Genomic DNA, 24,344 nt, shown 5'->3' on the forward strand with positions numbered 1-24,344 from the left:
ACTTTACTGGAGTATTTCCAATTTTCATTACTTTTACTTTGTCGATTTGGATTATTATTACAAAACATCCACTTCAGCCCTATATACATTTCGGCCATTTGAAAATAGCCAATGTAAAAGCTCACAATGCGTCGCTATGCGACGCATTGTGGGCTTGTAGATCTGCTATTTTCAAAAGATTTGTATCCATTTTATACATTTGAAACCTGACATTCTGCATAATGAGTACTTTAACTTTTGTACTTTAAGTATATTTTGATACCAATACTTTAGTACTTTTACTCAAGTAAATTTTGAATTAGGGACTTTTACAGAGTATTTCTACATTGCAGTATTTATACTTTTACTTCAGTTAAACATTTGAGTACTTTTTCCAACTTTTTTTTTTGGTAAAACAGTGACAAAGAGAAAGTGTTTAACCTCTTAAACCCGAGCTTTGGCTATTTTCACCTTAAAGTAATGCAGGTCCACAAATAACGATTTTTAGCAGCCTCTGCTGGTCATTACCGTCACTGCAGGCCGTTCGTTTATTCCTTCATTACCCAGAATTCCATTTGTTTTCACCGGATGACGGAAGCGTTTCAAAAAGCGTTCTTTTAATTGTTTTATACTATCTGTGGATCGTTTCTCTTAGCCGGTGGAGCTTTAGTTACCGTGAGCTGTGTTGTCTTTTTCTGTTGTTTTTCGATCTTCAAATCCTACAATCTCTTAAAAACAGCGTGAGATTCCTTTTTGTTATTAGCGCGGTAGTTCCTGGCCAAACAGGAAACCGGTGCGGTAGTTCCTGGCCAAACAGGAAACCGTTTCCATTTCCGTTTCCGTTTTCCGGCCGGATGACGTCATTTTCGCGGGGAATGGCTAAACTAACCACCGTTTCAATAGAAAATATAATAGAAAAGGCTTTCGGGGGCGAAATTCATGGAGTGGGTGTTGTGAAACATATGCCACTCACAAAAGATATACAATTTAACTTTAGTTTTGTTGAAAAAGTTACCTAGTATTACTTTAAGCTTGCCCCACAATAACAGAAAAGACACTAGTATAGAGCCCTGAGGGACTCCGCTCTACCATATGGGCTTTAAGTGGTTAAAGAACCTGTAATAGCTTAGTGCTTACTCAACAGGGGGTCCAGGACCCCTAGAGGGTCCTCAGAGTTACTACAGGGGGTCCGCCAAATCTTTTTGTGACAGGAACTTTTTACATTAACCACTTGAACCCTATAGCATCTCTATTCTGGGGGGAAAGTTTGCCAAAATGAGCGGATCTAAAAGCTCACATTGTCATCTGGTAGATCGGCTATTTTCGGCGAAGAGGTTTAGTGTGGAGGGGGAAAAACAGACCAAGTACAAAGCCAAAGGTCAAGTTTACTAGGGTTAAAGTGGTTAAATGTTGTGAAAATAAAAAAAGTTAACGTGAATCTAATTAATAGAAAAGATAACGTAAGCAAACAAACAAACAAATAAACAAACAAACAAAAAACATGTACACAACACTGATGATAGTGCTGTCAAACAAGTCTATGAGGCTATCTATGAAATCTATGAAAGAGTTGAACCTGCAACACAATTTTACACAATTATGTAGTGGGGGTCCCTGCTTCATCTGTCTGTCAGCTAAAGGGTCTTTGGTCTGAAAAACATTGAAGACAGCTGGCTTAATTGGCTATGACCCACTTTATACTTGGCATTACTGCAGACCATTTCCCAAAGAATTAAAGTCAATTCTAAGATTTGACAAAGGTATTTTAAGATGAGTGTGGACCATCTTTGGAAGCCAGAGTCAAATGTTTGTGGCGTGAGCAGCGGCAGCCTTAAGGATCTGGAGGCCCGTGGTGAGCTAATCAAGTGACCTCTGCTGTCCTGAGTGTCAGGAGACACTGAAATACAATGACATAAAATGAAAGCAGACCACCTCACAAAGTCACTCAGAAAATATACATGACAATTTACAATAGGCATTTAGCAGAAGCTCCTATCCAGAGATACTTACATGAATTCTAGTCAATAAACAAGGTACACGGCACATAGCAGAGTGCAGAGAGAATGCAATGTAGTGCCTCAAGAAAACTAAAACATTGGATGTAAACAACATGCTAAGAAAAAAACGAATCGAACACGAAAAGAACATGAAAGCAAGTAACGCACTTATAACTGCATAAACTAGCAGCTATCGAAGAAAGGTGAACACACACACACACACACACACACACACACACACACACACACACACACACACACACACACACACACACACACACACACACACACACACACACACACACACACACACACACACACACACACACACACACACACACACTCTGTTGGGAAGCTACCAGTAAGTTGAACTACAGCAAAGTCACACTGGAGAGAAATGTCATCTAGTCTGTAGTCTATTTACTTTGAGCTACTAACAAATAATAATAACTAATAAAATACATTAAAAAAATATTACATTTCACAATTTACATCCGATACTAAATTAATTGTATTTAATAGAAACAATGACTGAGTCACCAGCAAAAAATGCCAATCAAAGTATCCACATACATACACCAAACATAACTTAAAAATAAATAAAACACCCCACTATTCATGGAAAAGTGCAAGGAATGTCAGCGTTGCTTAAAAAGCAAAGCTTTAGTATACAGTGTAGTATACAAATTAATGTACAATGGCGATGAATGCATTGCCTGGACATGACTTCACAGTGCTCAGGATGGAAGACTCAAGAAGGTTTATTTGTTACTCATTACCAGCAGCAACATGTTGACAGTTGCCTCGCGTGGCCAGACAATATCACACGAGACGAGGGCTAAAGTGGGCTAAAGTGCAATGCAATTTTGCAATGGCAGATTCGTCTGGAACCAGGCTATGTTGACAGGTCAACAAGTGTGACATCGTCTGAAAGATTGTGCAATATTAGCAACACAATATACACAAGATGATGATAATAGTAATAATGATAATAATAATAATAATAATAATAGCAAGTCGAAGAAGAATGCTGTACTGTATGAAATAAAATAACATAATAAATAAGAAAACAAGATAGCAGCAACAGGGAATGTGCAGAATGGGGGAGGGGGTAACAGAATGCATTAAAAGGGGAGAGGGGCTATCTAAGTGGGCAATTAAGTAGCGAAACAATGGTCAAATAACATTAAAAATAATTACTGTCATTCTATGCCGCAAAATTGTTTGTAGTGTCAGTAAACTACACAAGAAATAGCCAAATTTCAAATAAATAAATAAAATAATGCAACTACTTTTATCAGTAAGCTAACTACAAAATGTGGTTAAACTACTAGTTTGCTTGGCCCAGCATAGCAGCAGAGCCACTCACAGTTGAGGTGGGTGACAGAGAGTCACAACACAATTGGAGCTAAAAGTGAGGTGAAAGTATTCTTTATGCAGGCTTTCACGTTTGCAGTTTAAAAGAGTAAATAGAGAATTAGAAGTAAAAGAAGAGAGAATAAAATTTGCATAAAAAGCCTGAAAATAGCAGCATGTTAATATTATGTAAATTAAAAGTCCTAAATCGCATGGTGCATTTAGTATAGCGCAAGTCAGCATCATGTAGCTTGAAATACGACCTAAATCCCATGAAGTCCTAAATCATATTGTATGTTCATCAGTGCAGTGCAAGTCGATAAAGCACAGGCGACAAGCTTTGGTTTTGTTCAAAAGTCTGCCAGTTGCTTGATAGAAACTCTGCCAGTCTCTTCTTGTAGCTCTTGATACTCTGGTATCGCTTGCCAAGTAGTGGGTGCAGCAGTGTTGTGAACAGGCTGTGGGTGGGATGATGTCCTTGATGATACTTACACACCCTTGGCTAAACAGTCTTTCTCATGGGAGGGAAGTTCGCCTGCTATGATGTGCTCAGCAGACTTCACCACTCTGCAGAGCTTTGTGGTTGAGAGTGGTGCAGTTCCCATACCAAGCGGCGGTGCCACACGTCAGGACCCTCTGGTGCTGTTGTAGAATGCCCTGAGAATGCGAGGGCGTACTCAGCACAAAGTCTTGGGGGGCTCTGGTGTTGAGGGTCAGAGGGTCTGACTTGGTGTTGCCCATTCTCACCACCTGATGGCGGCCCGATAGAAAGTCTAGTATACAGCTGCCCATGTTACGGGTGTAGGCCTAGGTCTTTAAGCTTTGTGTTGAGTCAGGCTGTAACTATAGTGTTGAATGTCGAACTGTAGCTCAAAAACAGCATTTGCACATGCTTGTTCTTCCCACATCAATGTGTGCGAGGGCAGTGTGTAAGGCAAGGCAAACTGTCTGTGGATGTTATGCAAATTGCCATGGATCTAGTGTGACAGGCAAGACAGAACAAACGTAGTCCCTCACCAGCCTCTCAAAGCGCATTTGCTGATGATTGGAGTAAGGGCGACTGGTCTCCAGTCATTCAGGAACGCTACCTTGGGGTGTTTGGGGACCAGAACAATGATGGAAGACTTGAAGCCTGAGGGGACCACAGCTTGAGAGAGGGAGAGGCGAATACGCTGCTAAACTGCATATCCCTTTTTGGCCTTCCGGTACTCTGACACAGCATGACAACAAAAACCATAAAGGTCAGGTTCAGGTAACGGGGGTCCTTCAGACATCGGTCATCTCCGTATCTAGGCAAAACCTCCATATTTGGGAAACATTTGGGAGACATACATACAGGATACAATACATACGGGGACGTGCATACATACACACTAAAGCTGTTATAAATGGCTGACACCATCGATGCCATGTTGTAAGAAATGTATCTGGACTGAATCTAACAGGGCCACATTTAACAAATAACACCCTTAGACCTCTAGGTTCCAATTTATTGTTACATTGTGTGTACAAGTACATAAGAGTTACATTCTTTGGTTTTGGTTCCTCAACACAGACTTGTAGCAGCAATAGAAAAACAACAACAAAGAAATAATCATAGGGGCCGTGTCCACAGAAAGTGTATGAGTGGAGAAGCACGTGTCCATAGTACTTCTGACTAAGTGCACGGAACGCCTGCAACCGTCGCTGTGATCGTATCATCATTAGCACTAATAGCTAGCTGAAATAACAGCTAAAAAACGACTTCTCAGGGATGTGGTAATGACTTAAAGTCAGGTTGGCAAATGAGCAGGTTTTGAGACACAGCCAGGAGGATCAAGCGTGATATTGATGAGCAGCGCTGCTCTCCAGAAGTTGAACCGTTCCACTCCACCAGAAATCACTGGACGCCACTAGTGCTGAAACACGAGATGTGGCAATTGGAAGAGGAGCACACCAGCACACCAGCACATCTTTACAATAGAAACTCATGGCAGAAATGGTAGTAAGAATAGAATAAAAACAGTATGTACATTACATTGTTCATACATTGGATACATTGGTCATTACAGTGCTTGTAGGTGCTGCTTGACACTTCTTAACGTCAACCTAATGTGTACAGTGTGTGCGCACTGCTCAGTATGTGTGTATAAATGTGTGCATTTAGTTTTATATTCAAAGTGGCATGTGCCAGTGCATTTGAAACACATGGGCTTCCTCTGAACACGGACGGGCAGTGGGGAGACTTTCCCAAGAAAAGAGCATGTGGGGGAGTGGGCTTGGACCTCTGTTCATGTTACGCTCTCCAGCTTGAAGGTCCTCATCGTGCGGTCCTGCCTTTTCCCTCTAGGCCTCAACGTGGGGCTCAGGGGGTTCCAGGGGGTCCCCTGCTAAATAGACTGATAGTTAGGAACCAAATTGGACCCTTACAAGGTCTGTAAATCTGAGTGTACAATTGGAACAAAATGCATCCATTCGTACCCTCAGAGTTAAATGAACACTGAGGATTTTACAGTATAGATTGGGATCCTAGAGATACAAATTTGTATCAAATGAGGGTCTGTGTCTTAATGCATATCAAACTGGGGGGGCTTGAAATGACAAAGGCTCAGAATCACTGCCGTAGGCAAACACTACTCCAGAATGACTCTCCTCCATGCAGGATCATCGGAGTAGACGCTCGACCACCTGCCTGGTATCCAGAAGCTGTTTGAAAGCCTCCCGCTGCATCGAGGTCCTCTCGGATCTGGTGTGCTCCTTGTCGGATCGGAACATAGCTGAGCATTTCTTGTGCAGCTCCTCTAGGTTCATGAGCAGTGCCTCTGTCTTTGACTGTCTCTCATTCGCTGATAATTCCATCTCTTTCTCCAGATCCGTCATCCTCTGCTCTGCATAGAGGAACTTTGCTCTGGAAGCCTGTGTTTCTCTGTATAGTTCCTGGTTTTCTCTAACCAGGTGCTCTCTTTCTTCCTCCCATCTCTTCTCCTTTTCCATCATGGTTGTCCTGAAGATGTCTTCAAGGGTATTCCTTTTCTTTTCCCATATTATCTCTTTGCTTTTCAGTTCACTCCTGACGCCGGTTAGTTGGGAGTTCATGACTTTAAAATGGTGAACCTTCATCTCAGAGATGTTGCAGTTCATCTCCATGGACTCCTCCTCTGACTTCTTCATCTGGTCCTCCAAATCTTTAAGTCTCTGCCCCGCATACATGAGCTTTCCAGAGATATTCTCATTTTCTCTAAGGAGTTCCTGTCTCTCTTTTTCCCAAATGTTCTGCTTTCCAGCTACAATGCTCTTGCCCCTGTTCAGGTCGGCACCGGGGTCACCGGGGTCACGTTGAACATACATCGAACCGAGTTGTTGCTCCGTGAGATCCATACTATAATGTAAGTTCAAATGAGGGACATCGCACCCAGCACACTCCCTTTTATATTGCTGTGGAATAGCTGGCACTTACGTCACGTTTACGCCATCAGACAGTGGCAGCAACTTTCCGTTATTATGTCACTATATAAGAATGTAATTAGATCAGGTTTACTTGACAGTTGTAAAACTTCCACTTGAACAAGACTACAAATCAGGTCAGTGCGCTCTAGCTTTTCTTCTCACAGACAGGCAAGTGAACTCACACATGGCAAGTGTGGGCCTAACTGGTTTTCAGCGACCTGGCATCCAATTTGGCGTTTGTCTCTTGGCCAGCCTGATTTAAGATAAAGATAAAGATTTCCTTATCTTTATCTTATCTTTATCTCCTTGGTTCCAACACACCGTGGCGTCATTGTTAGATCAGCAGTAGTATAACTTATTCACAGACAGACAGTAAGTAAACAAAACTTGAAGGGGAAAGTACGGAATTCTTCTCTGTCTCATTGTCAGGAAACATTTACAGTTGCAACTCCCTGCCCCCATCGCTGTGAACTTTCTTTTCACTTGACAACAAGGTAGGCAGTCAGTGAGGCCCTGTAACTATTGTGAAGTGCGCCCGGCGAGCAGAGCAGCCAATGACAATGAGTGCACTGCCTGATGGGCAACCAGGCGGTAGTCATTCTGCAGGCCAGCCAGGGAGGCATTGTTGGGTATGAACAATGATGGACCTCAGAATCAGTTTTATTGTCACATCACAGGTTCTGCTGGTGTAGATCAGTGAGTGAAATTTGTTTTTGTGCAAGCTCCATCCACCTCTTGAAGCATGTGGGGACCAGAGAGAGGTTGAATAGGGTGATGAACATTAGATAATCAATATCCATGAGATGTAGAAAGAGAGAAACGAGACAGAGATTTACTCTCAACTCACACACTTTAGCAACAGTGTCCAGTGATCAATTGAAAAGTGTCCACGCCTCGTCACCTCTTTTAGTTGAAAATGTGTCATTCTTGTCAAGCGACATGGTCAGGCATATAATGTTAAACTAAGATGAGATGTCCAGATCAAATCACCCAAAACATGTTATTTTCACATGTAACATACTTGTTCAGCAACTAAATGGTGCATTTATATAGCACCTTTATCCAAAGCGCTTTACAATGTGGGTTACATTCATCCATTCACACACCAGCGGCAGAGGAAACCAACCTGCTCAGTTAGGGATTCAGTGTCTTGCTCAAGGAAACTTTGACTTTACCCCCTAATGTATAGCTGAATAACCACTGAAGAGACAATATTTGTTGTGTGTAGTTATAATTCAGAGGTATTAAGCAACTGTCATATTACGTATGACCTTTAATGCATTCGATATATGCTCTCATCTGTGCATCACATACAAAGATGTGGATAGTTGTCTCCGCCAGGCCGAAGGCATGGTGGAGAGTATGTTTTACGTCTTGTGTGTGTGTCCGTCTCAGCCAAGCTATCATTGGTCAAGCTTCACGTGACATAATCAGGAATCAGGAACAGTACTCGCCTGGCGGAGACCTGTGCTCCGAGGAGCACATCTTCTAGTTTATACTGTATTTGTTTTTATCATGACACACCCATGCCATTCTGATTCATAAACTCCTCCAAGAAGTCTCTGATGTACGTAAATCATCAAGGGACTGTGGTTTATTTACTCCACAGTATGCTGGCAATGAAGGCATTGAAAAGTATTTGTATTTGACCAGTGCAGATCCATCAGTGTTTACATCCTGCCTGACAGTAAACATCTGGCTCTGCTTGCTGCTCACTAACGTTTCTCTTCTTGTGCTCAATCAGAGAACTCTCTCCTCATCTAACCTATTTGGTTCCCAATCTTTTTTCCTCAATGCCCCCCTTCTTACATTGGACAAAGCTGAGACCACCCACACGTGCACGCATGCACAAACGTACTATGTACTTCTCGTACAAGCTCACAAAATGTCTTACTTTTTTCTTCAAAACAGGCCCACAAAAGGGGAAAAGCAGAACTGAATTTAAATCTGAAACATATATTACAAACAAAAAATGATAAATTATAAAAATGTTAAACAAAATACAAGCAAAGGAACCTAGTCTAAGTAACACAATACTAAATAGGAACCTCATCTAAACACACCCAAACATATTATCAACACTCATTCAAAGGCTACAAAATCACAACTGAGGAGTCAAAGGTCTCAGAGTTAGTCACAGCCGGTCTTTCTCAAGGCCGGCTTTTCCAGGGGCAGATTATGAAACAGTCTCTTCCAAGTCTTTCAAAGCCACAAGTGAAGGTGTGGTTTGGTTAACAAAGATACAAAATGTTCTGAATGAGCGGACAGGGAACACGATTATCCGCTGCCAAAACTGACAGTCTTCATATTTGCAAACATTACAAAGTGGAGGATTTATAGTAGAAGGTGAGTGGCCCCCAGACAATCCACTCAGAGCCGACCAATCTGTGTAGAGAACCAATTCCCCACAGCAACTGGCTCTCCAGTGATCAACAGTCTCATGAATTTGCCACAGGCAGGTGTCAGTCAATTTGGCAATTAACAGGCTACAAACTTCTTCCCCAGAAGTTTTCCCCAGAATATAATTACATGCTCAAAATAGGGATATCAGGTTGATATCAAGTGGATGAAATCAAGTTATGATTTTTTACATGTTTAAAATGTTGGACTATCTCCAAATAGACAAGGCCGCACTGGGCCCTTTTCTACCGGGGCTGAATCGGATCCCTTCTTTTTTCCCGCCTAATTTTGAACCAGTTCAGAGTGTTTTCACTGAAAACGAATTGGTTCAGAACTCGAAAAGTTTGTTCGGAACTGGAACCAAAAAATACTTGTTTTTTCTTGCTCTGAACTCGGAACCAAACTGGGCGTGACACTAGGTGACACAGGTTGGAAGATGTAGATGCGATATACAATGGCAAAAGCAAGGGGAAAATTATCACTAAAATAAAGAAAAGAAAAGGGAAATTGATTGTAAATGCCATTGACTTTCCGCCCTTGAAATGTTCACTTTGACTAGTCATATTTAACACATTGCTGGCCAGGCCTGGAATCAAACCTGGGGCAACTGGGGACTCCCGCATCCCAGGCGAGCTCTCTAACCATTCAGTTATACCACTACCCAATTACAATAGTTCTGCTTAAAACTTGTGGAAAAGCAAGCCGGCTTGCGGCCGGTTCCGTGAAAGCGCCACGGTTCCAAGAATCTAGAACGGAACCAGTTCTAGAACCAAAGTTCTTTTGGTGGGAAAGGGGCCACTGTGATCTTTGGCCCGGGCCTCAGATTGGGAAACAGTGATCTAACCTGGTGTTACCAGGCTTTCTTCAGTACCAGTGGAAAGGCTGCTTTCCACTCCATTTGAAACCAGGCCTTCCTGTCTAAAGCTCACCTTCTCCAAAAGTGTGTTCCGTTATTTACGCGCGCACACACGCACGCACACACACACACACACACACACACACACACACACACACACACACACACACACACACACACACACACACACACACACACACACACACACACACACACACACACACACACACACACACACACACACACACACACACACACACACACACACACCGTTTCCATATCCACTGATTCTAGACCGGCTATTAAAACTGCCAAAGAGATTAAATCCCTGTCAACTCCCCAAAGATACATGTGAGCCCACTGGTGGGCCGCGAGGGTATTGCAAGTGGGCCCCCAAACAATTGGCAAAACAAACACTACAATTTTATTGATAATATAATATTAAAAAGTGATACCAATAAACAAGAACTTAAAGTACACAACGTTAGTTCCAAGGTGGAACGCTATCGTTTGATTGATCATTAAAAATAAACATGCTCTGAAAATGCACCCGGCCCACCCAGCTGACCACGTACCCGTGTTAAGTGGTCAGATGGGTGGGCCACGAACGGTTCAAAGATTTCCAAGTGGGCCCTGATCCAGAAAAGGTTGAGAACCACTGATAGAGAGTAGACCACCTCGTTTTATAGTTCACCTCCTGGACCTTGAATGAACCATCTCACACATTTGCCACCCGATACTTTGTCCCTCTGGAAACTAAAACAAACGTGATGATTTTATTTGGACGATAAATATATTTCCAACAAATACCATGATTGCTTGCAGGTGTAACTCATTCAGTTTTATTGCAGGAAATCTCTCTCTCACCATTGCTGACCTACTTGGTTTGAAAACGAATTCACAAGGTTCACAATGCTTGTAAATTATTTCTGTTAATTTCCAAACAATATAATGCATTGCATACTAGTAGAGTATAATATGTTCATTCTGCTGATTGTTGAAGGGAATGAGGAATTTCTCACATTTAAGAATATTTTGTTCATGGATATATAGGATCCATTTTATAGAGTTCCACACTGAAATAGACTGAAGAATACTACTACTTAACAAGTAACATTTTGGGGGCGGTGGTGGGGGGTAGGTTAAGACTTACTTGTAACAGAGTATTTTAATATTGTGGTATTGCTACTTTTACTTATGTAAAATATCTGAGTCTTCCGCTACTGCTCTTTTCTGCAATGTGTTTTTTAAACACCAGTGTATTTTATAGAGATTCTGACTCTCCCTGACTCCCCATCTTCACATGAGTGAGTCCAGTGACTCTGATTAGCCCAGGGCTGAGCATGTATGAACTTTTGACTCAATATTTTCTACAAATATTGGTCATTTTTAAATAGCCTACCAATACATTATTTGGTGAAATAAACATCTTATTTAAAAAAAAACACTGATAGTTATACTATGTCTTGAAAATTCCTACATTTAATTATATTCTTTATTTCCGTGGACTGTTTTATTTGATGGCCTTACTGCTCTGTCATTTGGCCTTTGTGCCCTAAAAAAAATAGTGCAACACCAAAGGCCAAGTGGCCTTGCCCATAAAATGACAAAATTCCATAATGATGATTAGCAATGGCATAACATTTATCAAATGAAGTCTTCTTTTTTAATGTATAATAATCTAGGTCACTTATCATCTTTTTTTTTTCTTTTTTTGCTTACATTTGATGAGATGCACTGTCTGTAAAATGCAGCACCAAATTATAAAAGACAATGGCAGGCCTGTAGGTATTTTGCTATGTTTAAGGGCAAACATTTTGCCTAAATGGTCCCTCAGAAGACACAGCTATTCCCTTTCCCTTGCACGTGTGCTAGTGCTGCTGAAGGAAGTTGTACATTTGAAACACGTCATGCTTAATCCATGGCCCAAAATAGCAGATCTTCAAGCTGGCAGCAAGCAATGATGACACAGATTGTCAGCTTGTAGATTGGCTACTTTTGGCGCGCGACTCCTTCGTACGACGAAGTATACAACAAGTGGGGAGAGACTGCAATCCTTTTAAAGGCCAGCAGAGGCAGACATGTTCCAGTGTTGTGAGTTTGATTTTGTCTAGCAGTGTGATTACAGCATGCCTACTATTGCCCAGTGGTGTAAAGTAACTAAGTAAATTTACTCAAGTACTGTACTTAAGTAAGCCTACAATTTTGCGATTTTTTTCTTTTTACTTTACTGGAGTATTTCCAATTATCAGTACTTTTACTCCTACTCCACTACATCTCAGAGGCAATTACTCCAAATTATTTGAAAACTTTAGTTATACTAGTTACTTTGAAGATGTTTATTATCATTACAAAACATGCATTAACCACTTTATCCATATATACTTCGGCTATTTGAAAATAGCAGATCTACAAGCTCACAACGCCTTGCTTTGCTACAGGTTGTAAGCTTGTAGATCTGCTATTTTCAAAAGATTTGTATACATTTTGAACACTTTGAAATAGGACATTCTGCATAATAAGTACTTTTACTTTTTGTAATTTAATTTTATGCCAATAGTTTTGTACTTTTACTCAAGTAAATTTTGAATTCCGGAGTTTTACTTGTAACAGATTATTTCTATATTGTAGTTTTGATACTTTTACTTAAGTAAAACATGTGAGTATATTTTTTCCCACCACTGTTAATTGTCTTGTTTACTTGCCAAGTTATGCTATAGCTGCAACTGCAAATAAGTGTGTCAACAAATGTTGACAGAAACGTTTCATGTTAGTAGTCCACCACAGTGTTAGATTCATGTAACCAGTGTCCCATAGAATAACACAAAAGACCATGTATAATCTAGGCCTATATGCATGGTGCTGACTAATATATAGCCCAACTTTCACATGTTTATAGCCTACTACAATATTGTTGAAGATTGAGCTAATATTGTGTTCAAATATACTTTGCTTTAAATTCAGGTGTTCAGAACTATTTATCTATGTATTTATTTATGTATTCATTTATACAAACAATGCCGTTTTAAAGTACAGCAGAATCGCACACTATATCTACAGTGGGCAGTCACAACAGGTCTCTGATCCTATCATTTGATCTCAGTTGTCAGGTGTGTGTGTGTGTGTGTGTGTGTGTGTGTGTGTGTGTGTGTGTGTGTGTGTGTGTGTGTGTGTGTGTGTGTGTGTGTGTGTGTGTGTGTGCTGCGTGGGTGCGTGCGTGCGTGTGTGTGTGCGTGCGTGTGTGTGTGTGTGTAGATTCACAAAATGGTAATACGCTACTGGCTATTTATAATTTTACAGTGTGGCTAACTCATAAGTATCAATCCTTCACTCAGACAGTAGGCTAGACATGTCTCCTCACATTTATTTTATACATTAAAAAGTAGGTAGCCTACTTTATTTTTCATCCAACGAGACGCTACGCAGCGTTCTGATATGTTCGCAACTTCTGTCAATTGCTTAGAATGTTAGTCTAATGACAGCTTTTTAAAATTATGTTAAATGTGTCATGACTGTGTGAATAATGTAACCTCAGCACTGCTGTGGTCAGAATGAAGGTCAACCTGCTGACTCATGCTGCTGTATCATCATTAGTGTGTAGACTAAACATTGCATTATAATAAACCTTTAGGCATATAAAATATGCAGTTAAATGGTTATTTGTATACACTCTCGTTACAGATGGATAATTTAGCACTTAAGCTAAAAAAAATGTAATCCTTCAAAGAAAATCCTTCATCTTGTAAACCAAACTGATATATAGAAAATGTTTTTTTTTTGCCATTTTTATAATGGCATGATGAAAAAATTAATAAAATACTAATACAAAAAAAAATTATTGAGCGTGCAGATCAAATAACACAAATGCTGGCCTATAAACATTGACAGAATTATGACGTTTTTTCATATCCATATGTTATTAAAATAATTAACAGATTTTAGTTGAGGAAGAAGGATTTTTGTTGCTGATTAAACACCAAATTAAAGTGAAATTCCCTTCTTCTGTGCAAAGACGAAAGCTCATGCAAGATAAGTAGCCTATATAAGAAATTCTATTTAGCATTCCAATATTTAAAAAAATAACAAATCTTGACCAGGCCTTTCCGTTGGATGGAATAATCTTTATATGCCGAAAATAGCCCAGTGTTTTCAAAGTGCGGTCCGTGGCGCGGACCCCCAGGCCAGGGGTCCTTGAGGGGAGTTTGCAGGGGGTCCTCAGCCAAGGAGTAGTAGGCCTATAATATCACTAATTCAATTGACATGATTAAAAACTAACTAATATAGCCTCTCTTTAAATCCTCATTAATGAAGCTGAACAGAGTGTACAACAAATATGAACATTTCTGCTTTTCAGGTTTAGCTTCATCTCTCTCTCTCTCTCTCTCTCTCTCTCTCTCTCTCTCTCTCTCTCTCTCTCTCTCTCTCTCTCTCTCTCTCTCTCTCTCTCTCTCTCTCTCTCTCTCTCTCTCTCTCTCTCTCTCTCTCTCTCTCTCTCTCCCTCCCTCTCTCCCTCTCTCTCTCCCCCTCTCTCTCTCCCCCTCTCTCTCTCTCTCTCTCGCTCTCTCTCTCTCTCTCCAGTCTCCACGCCTAAATGATATTAAAGAGTGCTATATATATATATATATAGATGGGCGCATCATGTAATTTCTCCTGTGCAATGAATGTAGCCTACAATATAATCCATGTACAAAAATGCACCTCCTGGGGCTTTGGATTGTGTTCCTTTGACAACATGATGCAAATTCATGCAGAAATAGCGCGCCTTTTGCATGTAACTTTGGGTTTGTCGCAGAGCAGAGGCAGACAGGCAGTGGTGTAAAGTAACTAAGTACATTTACTCAACTACTGTACTTAAGTAACATTTTGAGGTATTTTTTTTAACTTTACTGGAGTATTTCCAATTTTCAGTACGTTTTACTTCTACACCACTACATCTCAGAGAGTTTTTAATCCACTATAATTATTTGAAAACTTTAGTTACAAGTTACTTTGTAGATTTAGATTATTATATTACAAAACAAACATTAACCAACTAGTATTTTGATAACAATACGTTTGTACTTTTACTCGGGTAAATTTTGAATTTCGGACTTAGGTCTACTTGTAACAGGGTATTAAAGTAAGAAAGTAAAATAAAAAAAAGAGTACTTTTTCCACCATTTGGATATATATTTTTACACCCGTAAAATCCTCAATGTTCATTTGTAACTCTGAGAGACTGAGAGCTGAAAATGTAACCAAATGGACATGTGGACCCTTAAGGGTACACTATGAACACTCTTGGAGTCAAACACCCACTCTGTATTTGCCAGTGTGCTCAGAGGTGGAGGTGGAGCTAAGTGAGTAGACTCATAAAACCCATAAACATATTCCTCATTTCTCTGTCACGGTGACGCGCAACGCATTGAGCGGCACGAACAAGACGTTTTTTATCACGGTCACATTTTTATACGTGATCGTGGCGGTTCCGTTCCAAACCGAACCAGAACCTGGACTTCAAGACTGGCTGCTTATGTGGACTTGTGTTTTTTTTGTTTGTTGAATCTGTTTTTATAAACTTGGAGGATATTAATTTTTTTCCTCCCCTCCATCCATAACAAGGCTGCAACTATCGGCGCTGAGGAATGCGAGAAAAAACTAAAAGGCACGCATTGGAGCTTCAAATACTACTCTGATCGAGGGTTTGGACAGCTGGTTTACCTGGTAGCAACGCTTGACTAGTAACCGCAACCTGTGGGTACGACTTACACCCAGGATTCGAACCACCGGCCGCGGGGGTCCGATCCGGTCTCCCCTCCCGAGTCCCGCGGATTTGGGAGCGACTTCATCCCCGGTACAGGGCCGGATCGTGGTCCGCCGGTTGACATAGCCTAATAAGAACCCGGACCATGCAGCATCCCTTGGACATGGGGGGACACCATTTCTACCCCGGGGGGGTCATCGACGCGATGCACCCCGACCACAGATCACAGTCTCACCGCTACAGGAGCTTCATGATCGAGGAGATCTTGACGGAGCATCACCCGGAGCACAAGGTCTCCAGTGGATCCCCGGCCGGGGACCTGCTCAAGTTCGGAGTACAAGCTCTGCTCGCGGCCCGGCCCTTCCACAGCCATCTGCGTGAGTTCAGGAGAAATACGTGTTCATTTCGATCGGAGAGTCTAACACATGTAACCAAATGGACCCTTTATAGCACTGGTTCCCAAACAGTGGGTCGGGACCCATATTTGGGATTATCCTTTATTTTATTTCCTACTTTTTTAATTACAATTATTTCAAAAGATTAAACAAAAATATAAATAAAATAAATTACACTTTTTCATAAATAAATAAAAATGCTGACATTTTTCAAAATAATTTCATCAATAAAATAAAAAAAGTTTAAGAAATTCCACAAATAATACAAAAAAGAATTAGCAGCAGTGAAAATAGCTGACATAGTTTGGGTCCAGAGAGACATCAAATTTCTCGTTTGGGTCTTGAGCTAAAAGTTTGGGAAGGAACCGCTTTATAGGGTCCATTTGGTGAGTTCTGCAGAATAAAACCAATGCGTAAAATGCGTAAAAAAGATAATAGGCCTAATGTGTGATCTGAATTTATTCCAGGGTTTATTCCCAAAAGAAAAGCCTGTTTGGCCAATAAGAACTCAACTCAATATTCAGTTGCGCCTGTAAGAAAAGTTTAACTGCTGCTCATTTTTAGGGGCCAGAGAATAGAAATAATAATAATTGTTGCGCAAATAATTTCAATGTTTTAGATCCGATTGAAACGGCAGGAATTATCAGTAATTTGTGCTATTTATTGTTATTAAACAATAATTCAACAAGAACGTATTTAAAGCTCAGTCAGTTTTCCCTTGATTACCGTAAAGGTATTTTTGTGCGTGAAAGCACACACGCTTTAAAACGTAAAGCATTATCTACGGAATGGCAATAATAAGGGTAATAATAATAACACTAATAATAAATATTCAAATTATTTTGAAAATGTTAGGGCCTATACTGCCCTACAAAGCCAAAAGTGTATAGCTATGTTTTTGGACACACTGGATTATTTATTTGTCTCAAAGCAAAGGTCAAATAAGCCTTCATGATTTGGGGGGATAAACAATTACCTCATGAACAGATATACAATTAGTGCATTAGGTAGGCCTATATATATATATATATATATATATATGTATCCCAATGTTTTCAAGTCCCTATAAATTAGGTATATAGCCTACTTTATAAGGTTCTATTTTGTCATTAAAAAAAAAACTCCAATTTTCGAGGTCATGTTTGTTTTTATGTTGAAGGGATTGAATATATCCTATGCCGATATGTTTCTTACAAGCACTCACCCGCCCTCTTAGCCTAAATATAATCATAAATTATAAATATAATATCTCTTAGCCTAAATATAATCCTCAGTTTTTTAAAATAACCTAAAGCAGTGGTTCCCAAACTTTTTAGCTCAAGACCCAAAAGAGAATGTTTGCCCGGGACCCAAACTAGTGAAAATAGCAATATATCGCAATATTCACTCGCGACCCACGAAAATGGATCTGCGACCCACAAATGGGTCCCGACCCACTGTTTGGGAACCACTGACCTAAATTAATAATTTTCTAGCAGCCCCCAGACAAGCAAGTGTAATATTTTGGATATTATATTATATTATATTATATTATATTATATTATATTATATTATATTATATTATATCATATCATATTATATTATATTATATTATATTATTATTCTCATGCAGTCCTGAAGGCCGACCACCAGACAGGCCTGCTGAAGTTCCCCATGTCGCCGCTGTCGTGCTCGCTGGGCTCCCCGCTGGGCTCCCCGCTCCTGTCTCCGGGCCTCGGGATCGGCCCCGCGTCCCACCACCTCCCGCTGGACCTCCACCTCCGGGGCAAGCTGGAGCAGCACCACGGCTCCGAGGTCGGCGGCGGCAAGAGCAAGAAGGGCCGCCGGAGCCGCACCGTCTTCACCGAACTGCAATTAATGGGCTTAGAGAAGAGATTTGAGAAGCAGAAGTATCTCTCCACACCGGATAGGTGGGTCCTCTCTCTCTCTCAAATATTATACCCCACCACCACCACCACACCTGTGCTGTGTTTGTAGGTGCTTATTTCATCTCTGAGAGTGCATTAGGGCAGTGGTTCTCAACCTGTGGGTCGGGAGTCTGGAATTCTAAGACCTTTTTAATACCTCAAAAGGCCACCATTAGGCCACTGCATCGTAAACAAACTATAGGCTACTATAAAAACTGGTCAAACGTTGGGAAAATAGTCGAATAATATAAGAAAGAGGCTAAATATTGTAAAAATAGCTGATCTACAAGCTCACAACAAGCTATTTTCACAATATTTAACTGTGGAACCGAACAACATTGAATGGCTCAACTCCTATATTCTAAGTGCTTGCCAGGCTGGGGGGTCCACAGTTCAAATATGATTACTTTGTGGGGTCACAGCCTGAAAAGGCTGTGAACCACTGCATTAGTATGCTATACACTCTCAAAGATATTTCAAATAAAGTAGAGTGATACAGGAAGAGTGGGCTCCCAAAACATTATTGTGGGCACCTCAATGTTATAAATGGCCCTTTTCTTTTTCTTTCTTCTCAAAGGAAAATGGTCTGAAATCATGTAAAGTAGGCTATACATGATTTGAACATACATGGTACATCATTATCAGACCTCAATTTACCCTTCAACGTCTTGTTTATGCCCATAATGACCTATCCACAGGTTTTGTAGCAATAGCAGAAATATAATAGGCCTTAAGTGTCAAATGTTCAAGCATGTTCAAGTCATGTGTACTTTACATTACTTAAGACCATTTTCCAAATTCTTAATTGTTGTATATACATTAGGGGAAAATAGCCAATTTAATGTTTAGGTACCAACTCTTCCGGTTACCATAGCCTAGTATTAACAACCTCACACCTGACTGGCCTAAGCCAATGCTGGAACAAGTGATGTTTTTATTTTTTTACTTAAAAGTACCAATACCACAATGTAGAAATACCAAATATACGTACACTGTACTTATAGGTAAAAGTATCAATTATCCAGAAGGGTCCCATTTCACAATCATATTATTGGACTGTAATTAGTAACGCATTAATGTGTTCATCATGTTGTTAATATTGCAGCTGGTATAAAGGTGGGGTTGATTTGAATTACTTTATGTGCAGCTGGGTAGATTAACCATCATTTATGTATCAATTAATCTCTGTTTAGCACTAATAATCTAAATCTGCAAAGTAGCTGTCAAATAATTGTAGAACAAATATTTAACGCTAATGGGATAGAGGTACACAGTATCAAGAAATGGAAATACTGAATACAATTTTAAAAGTACATCAAAATGGGCCCTTATTTTATACTTTGGCTATTCAAAAATAGCAGATATACAAGCTCACAGCGCGGCACCGAGTGCCGTACTATGAGCTTGTAGATCTGCTATTTTTGAAAAATCATCAAAATGTTTGCAAATCTTTGAATATATATCTTTTAAAGCGAACATTTGTAACTAAAAACATGTAAAATGTAAGTGTAGTTATGTTCCAGCACTTGCCTAAGAGCCCATTATGTTTCAGAACAAGAGGAGTTATAGGCTACGGTTACAATACAGTCAAATCCTGCTTTTTTTTTGTCAATGTATCAATGTCTGTGACAGGGTACATTTGTACCCAGTGGTGTAAAGTAACTAGTAAATTTACTCAAGTACTGTACTTCAGTACACTTTTGAGGGATTTTCACTTTACTGGAGTATTTCCAATTTTCAGTACTTTTATTTCTACTTATTTTACTCCACTTCAATTATTTGAGAACTTTACTATTACTTTGTAGATTTCGATTTTGATTACAAAACATACATTAACCACTTCAGCCCTATACATTTTGTCCATTTGAAAATAGCCGATCCACAAGCTCGTTGATCTGCTATTTTCAAAAGATCTTTATACATTTGAAAACTTGAAATTGGACCTTCTGCATATTTAATACTTTTACTTTTGGTACTTTAAGTACATTTTGATGCCAATACCTTTGTACTTTTACTCAAGTACATTTTGAATTCCGGACTTTTGCTTGTAACAGAGTATTTCTATATCGATACATTTACTTAAGTAAAACATTTTAGTACTTTTTCCACCACTAATTTGTACCCCATCAGAGTCAAATGAAATAGAACTGAGGTTGTTTTCTTCTCATCATGTCTCTACAGAATAGACCTGGCGGAGTCCTTGGGTCTCAGTCAGCTGCAAGTCAAAACATGGTACCAGAACAGACGGATGAAATGGAAGAAAATAGTAAGTTATGATATCAGATTTCATGTAGAATCATGTCAAATCATTTGTGTTCATTTAAAGGTATAGGGTAAGTGATATTATTTGGTTAAAAGGTTTACGGCTCTATATTCACATAGTAATCATTACTACAGAGTGTTTGTTCAATAACAGGGGTCTCCCCATCTCTTCAGCTCTTTAATAAACAAACAAAAAAAAAACTAATTTTCAGGTGGGTTGCCAAGTTCAGCCAATCAGGAGAGAGTAACCATTTAACAGCTTCAATTTTATAGTGTTCCAGTTTAAATTGTGTCTGCTCATTTATTTGTGTCATTACTTCCAAATCCAACAATTTCACTTGTTTATCCTGTGTTCTGTATGAGTTCTCTATCCTGATTGAATACAATTTGTATCCCAAGATGAATATGCATTTTCTGTTAGAGCTGGAGAGACATGGGAGAGCCCTGCTACTGAACAAACACTCTAGCAATGATTACAGCAATGACTCTAGCAGAATATATATAGCTAATTAACACTTATTTTAACAAAAACATATTACTTGCCTACTTTTAACTCTGAGAGTGTACATTTGTACACTTGATTGATAAATTGTAGTCTTGGTTATGAAGAGAATAGAAGGTCAGTATTTGCATCTGTTGTGTTTTAAAAACTAATTTGAACAGAATTCAAATAGGCCAATTTTTTTATTGCACTTTAACCCTATTCTGGGGCGAACATTCTGTGAAAATAGCCAATCTACAAGATGGTGAACAATTCAATGCGTTGTGATCTGGTAGATTGTATATTTTGGGGCGAAGAGATAAGGCGGAACAAGTACAGAGCCAACTCAGGTCAAGTTTAGGCTATAAGGGTTATTTAATGAATTGCCTGTAAAGTGCATTATAAGCAAATTATATGCTGTACCCCCAGGGGTCCTTTAGGGGGTTCCAGGGGGTCCCAAGCAAAATGTGTGAATATAGCATTAAAATCAGTTTAACCACTTTAATCCTAGCTATTTGATTATTTGAAAATAGCCGATGCATGCAGCTCACAACACATCACGGTGCGATTGTGAGCTTGTACTTTTACTCAATTGGGATTTTTGAATTGGGATTTGTTTTACAAATATTTCTGTAACATTTTAATAGGACACATCCTTGTATTGGGGCCTCTGGCACAAAATATTTTCAGATGGGGTGCCGTAGCCAAATACATATCAATTTGGGGGTCCTTGACATGCATGCAAAATGTTGAGAACCACTGCTCTATTATGTTAATAAAACATGAAATTGAATTGTAAACTACAAGTATGTATACAAATTCAACCTTTGAGGAAAAAAATAGTAGCTGCTGCTGGGTTCACTGCTTACCCATATAGTTTCAATGTACATATTATTATTTTGATACAATATTGTTTTAACTGATGCTATAGGTTCTTGGTTTACCTGTGATAGTTTCCTAAGGCACTAAACTGTCTCTCTGCGTTTGATGTATGTGTTTAACCCATTAAGACCGGGAACACATCTACAAATGTCTTCTAAATCCTAACAGCTTTCTGAACACCGTATGTTGCTACAATATCAGTGGTTCTCATACTTTTTCATGTCAAGGACCACACAAAATGATATGTATTTGGCCACGGAGCACCATCTCAAAATATTTTGTTCCAGGGCCCCCCAGGAGCAAAGATTTTGAGTTGAAAATGTTCGCTTTAAAAAATATATTCAAAGATATGCACACATTTTCAAGATTTTTCAAAAATAGCAGATCTACAAGCTCATAGCGCACCGAGTGCTATTTTTGAATAGCCAAAGTATAAAATAATGGCTATAGCTAAAATGACACAGATGCGTTCCCGGATTAAATGGGTTTTTAACTTGCTTACTGTAAGTCGCTCTGGATGAGAGCGTCTGCCTAAACGCCTAAAGTGTAAACTGTAATTGTAAATGGAGTTGTGATGCTGATTGTTCCTTGCAGGTTTTACAAGGAGGGGGCTTGGAGTCTCCCACTAAGCCTAAAGGCCGGCCCAAGAAGAACAGCATCCCCACCAGCGAACAGCTGCTCTCCTCCGAACAGGAGACGAGAAGCCAGTCTGCGTCGGAGGGCTCCACCACGTCTTCACATCTAGACAACACCAGCCAGGAGGAATGACCCTTTTTTTTTTCTCACTTCAAGGACCCCCTTCAGTTTGATAAGCATTAGGACCCCGGGACCTCCCATTTGATACCTTTTTTTCTCTTCTTCTCCATCTACGGGACCACACACTGTAAAATCCTCAGTGTTGATTTGATTCTGAGAGTGTACAAATATACGGTCCATTTAGGATCCATTTCTACACTCTCAGAGGTATACAGACCTGTAAGGGCCCATTTGGGACCCCTGGCTGGTGGTCGGTCCCCCCGGACACGGCTGTTGAGAGAAACACACTTCTGATTTCTGATGCCTAAAAAAAACTCTATAGAGAGAACTTCTGACTGGGACGTGTAAATGGTGCACGGAGACCATTTCTCCATGTGGAACTCCTTTGGGTTTTTTTTGTAGCTTTTATATTATTATTATAATTATTATTATTGTTATTTGCATTCACCGAATCACCTGATCCGGAAGCTGCAAGTCTCGACAAACACATCATCTGTCAAGATCTTTTTCTTTTCAATTTTTTTGTTCCATCATGCAAGCTGTCCAGGACTGAACCAGTAGGTCTCAAACCTTTTATTTGTACATATTCTATTAAAAACAAAAGAGCAGGATTTAGGCTTCGTCGCGGGCGTGCGACACCGCCGTACGACGGACTATAAACGGGCACTTTTAAAGGCCCAATTTATGCTCTGTACGACGGTGACGCGCGCCGAAAACGGGCGTGCGCTGCACCGTCGTGCGACGAAGTATAAATCGGGCCTTGTAGAGCCACTTTTCACACGGTGTCCGTTTATGCTTTCATTTTTCGTGTATGTAATTTTGTGTAATTATTAAATATATTTTCACTAACACTGCTCTTCTTTTATTTTTAAGGGGTAAAACAAAATACGTTTTTGTCTCAAAAATATTTCATAAATCTGGCTTGCAGGCAGCTATTTCAGACACAGTGAAATTAACACTTACATTGTCTTAGTTTATTTTAAATATTTTGGTCATATCTACATGCAGTGAAATTATGCCCTCACAAATAAGACGATCCACCCAATTTGATCCAATATAGGCCTATATGTCATGATAAGTTGAATAACAAATACTATGTTAATTCAACTCTCTGTGTACACTGGGTTTTGCACACACACACACACACACACACACACACACACACACACACACACACACACACACACACACACACACACACACACACACACACACACACACACACACACACACACACACACACACACACACACACACACACACACACACACAGTCTTCGATAATTAATTCATTACCCCTAGAGATTTTGCAGTGTGTTTGAAAGAGTGCTCATTAATGTAATGAAAATTAAGTTCAGTGTAAAGTAGCACATTATGATAACTTGTACATGATACAGTCAAACACGCAGGTGTTCATTTCACTGTGAACGTGTAAATACGTTTTGGTAGGCCTATTCACTCCGGCTTTTAGGAATGGATGATGTACTTAACCTTTTGTAACTCTGGAGAGACTGCATACATGTAACCAAAAGGAACCTTAAAGGTAGCTTGGTTTGGTACTGTACCAAACCGCCACATTCTTCTTCTTAACTATATTCAGTAGGCTATTATTCAGGCTCCCAACGTAGCCTGTAGATCTGCTATTTTCACTACTTCTTAAACATTTATTTTTATTTATTTATGGAAAGATTTTTTCGTTGTATTTATGAAATACTTTGGAAAACTGTTGGAATTGTTTTTAATTGAGGAAGAGTTGTGATTTTTTTTGTTTAAACTTTTTTAAATCTTTGGAAATAATATGCATATTTTTTAAATGTATGGAAACGCGGGGAAAATTTTTTTTTTACTCGCGACCCATAAAAATTGGTCCATGACCCAAAGATGGGTCCCAACCCACTGTTTGGG

The 24,344-nt window shown here is 39.7% G+C and overlaps 1 protein-coding gene across 1 annotated transcript; it reads left to right on the forward strand.

The window, feature by feature from the left end:
* Positions 1 to 15,407: 15,407 nt before the first annotated feature.
* On the forward strand, positions 15,408 to 23,289 carry barx1 (BARX homeobox 1). The gene is made up of 4 exons (XM_080423884.1): positions 15,408 to 16,134; positions 17,765 to 18,062; positions 20,241 to 20,325; positions 22,279 to 23,289. Exons 1-4 carry the CDS (start codon positions 15,903 to 15,905, stop codon positions 22,450 to 22,452), a joined length of 789 nt encoding a protein of 262 aa, XP_080280010.1. The 5' UTR covers positions 15,408 to 15,902; the 3' UTR covers positions 22,453 to 23,289.
* The last annotated feature ends 1,055 nt before the right edge of the window (positions 23,290 to 24,344 follow it).

The sequence above is a fragment of the Gymnoscopelus braueri genome, assembly GCF_963280865.1.
Source record: "Gymnoscopelus braueri genome assembly, chromosome: 3".
Classification (NCBI taxonomy): domain Eukaryota; kingdom Metazoa; phylum Chordata; class Actinopteri; order Myctophiformes; family Myctophidae; genus Gymnoscopelus; species Gymnoscopelus braueri.

What these genes read in the sequence shown, in the direction of transcription:
- barx1 (XM_080423884.1), top strand. Translation starts at nt 15,903, where the DNA reads ATGCAGCATCCCTTGGACATGGGGGGACACCATTTCTACCCCGGGGGG. An exon ending in GCCCTTCCACAGCCATCTGC is followed by an intron (nt 16,135 to 17,764) that starts GTGAGTTCAGGA and finishes ATTCTCATGCAG; the next exon opens with TCCTGAAGGCCGACCACCAG. An exon ending in GGATGAAATGGAAGAAAATA is followed by an intron (nt 20,326 to 22,278) that starts GTAAGTTATGAT and finishes TGTTCCTTGCAG; the next exon opens with GTTTTACAAGGAGGGGGCTT.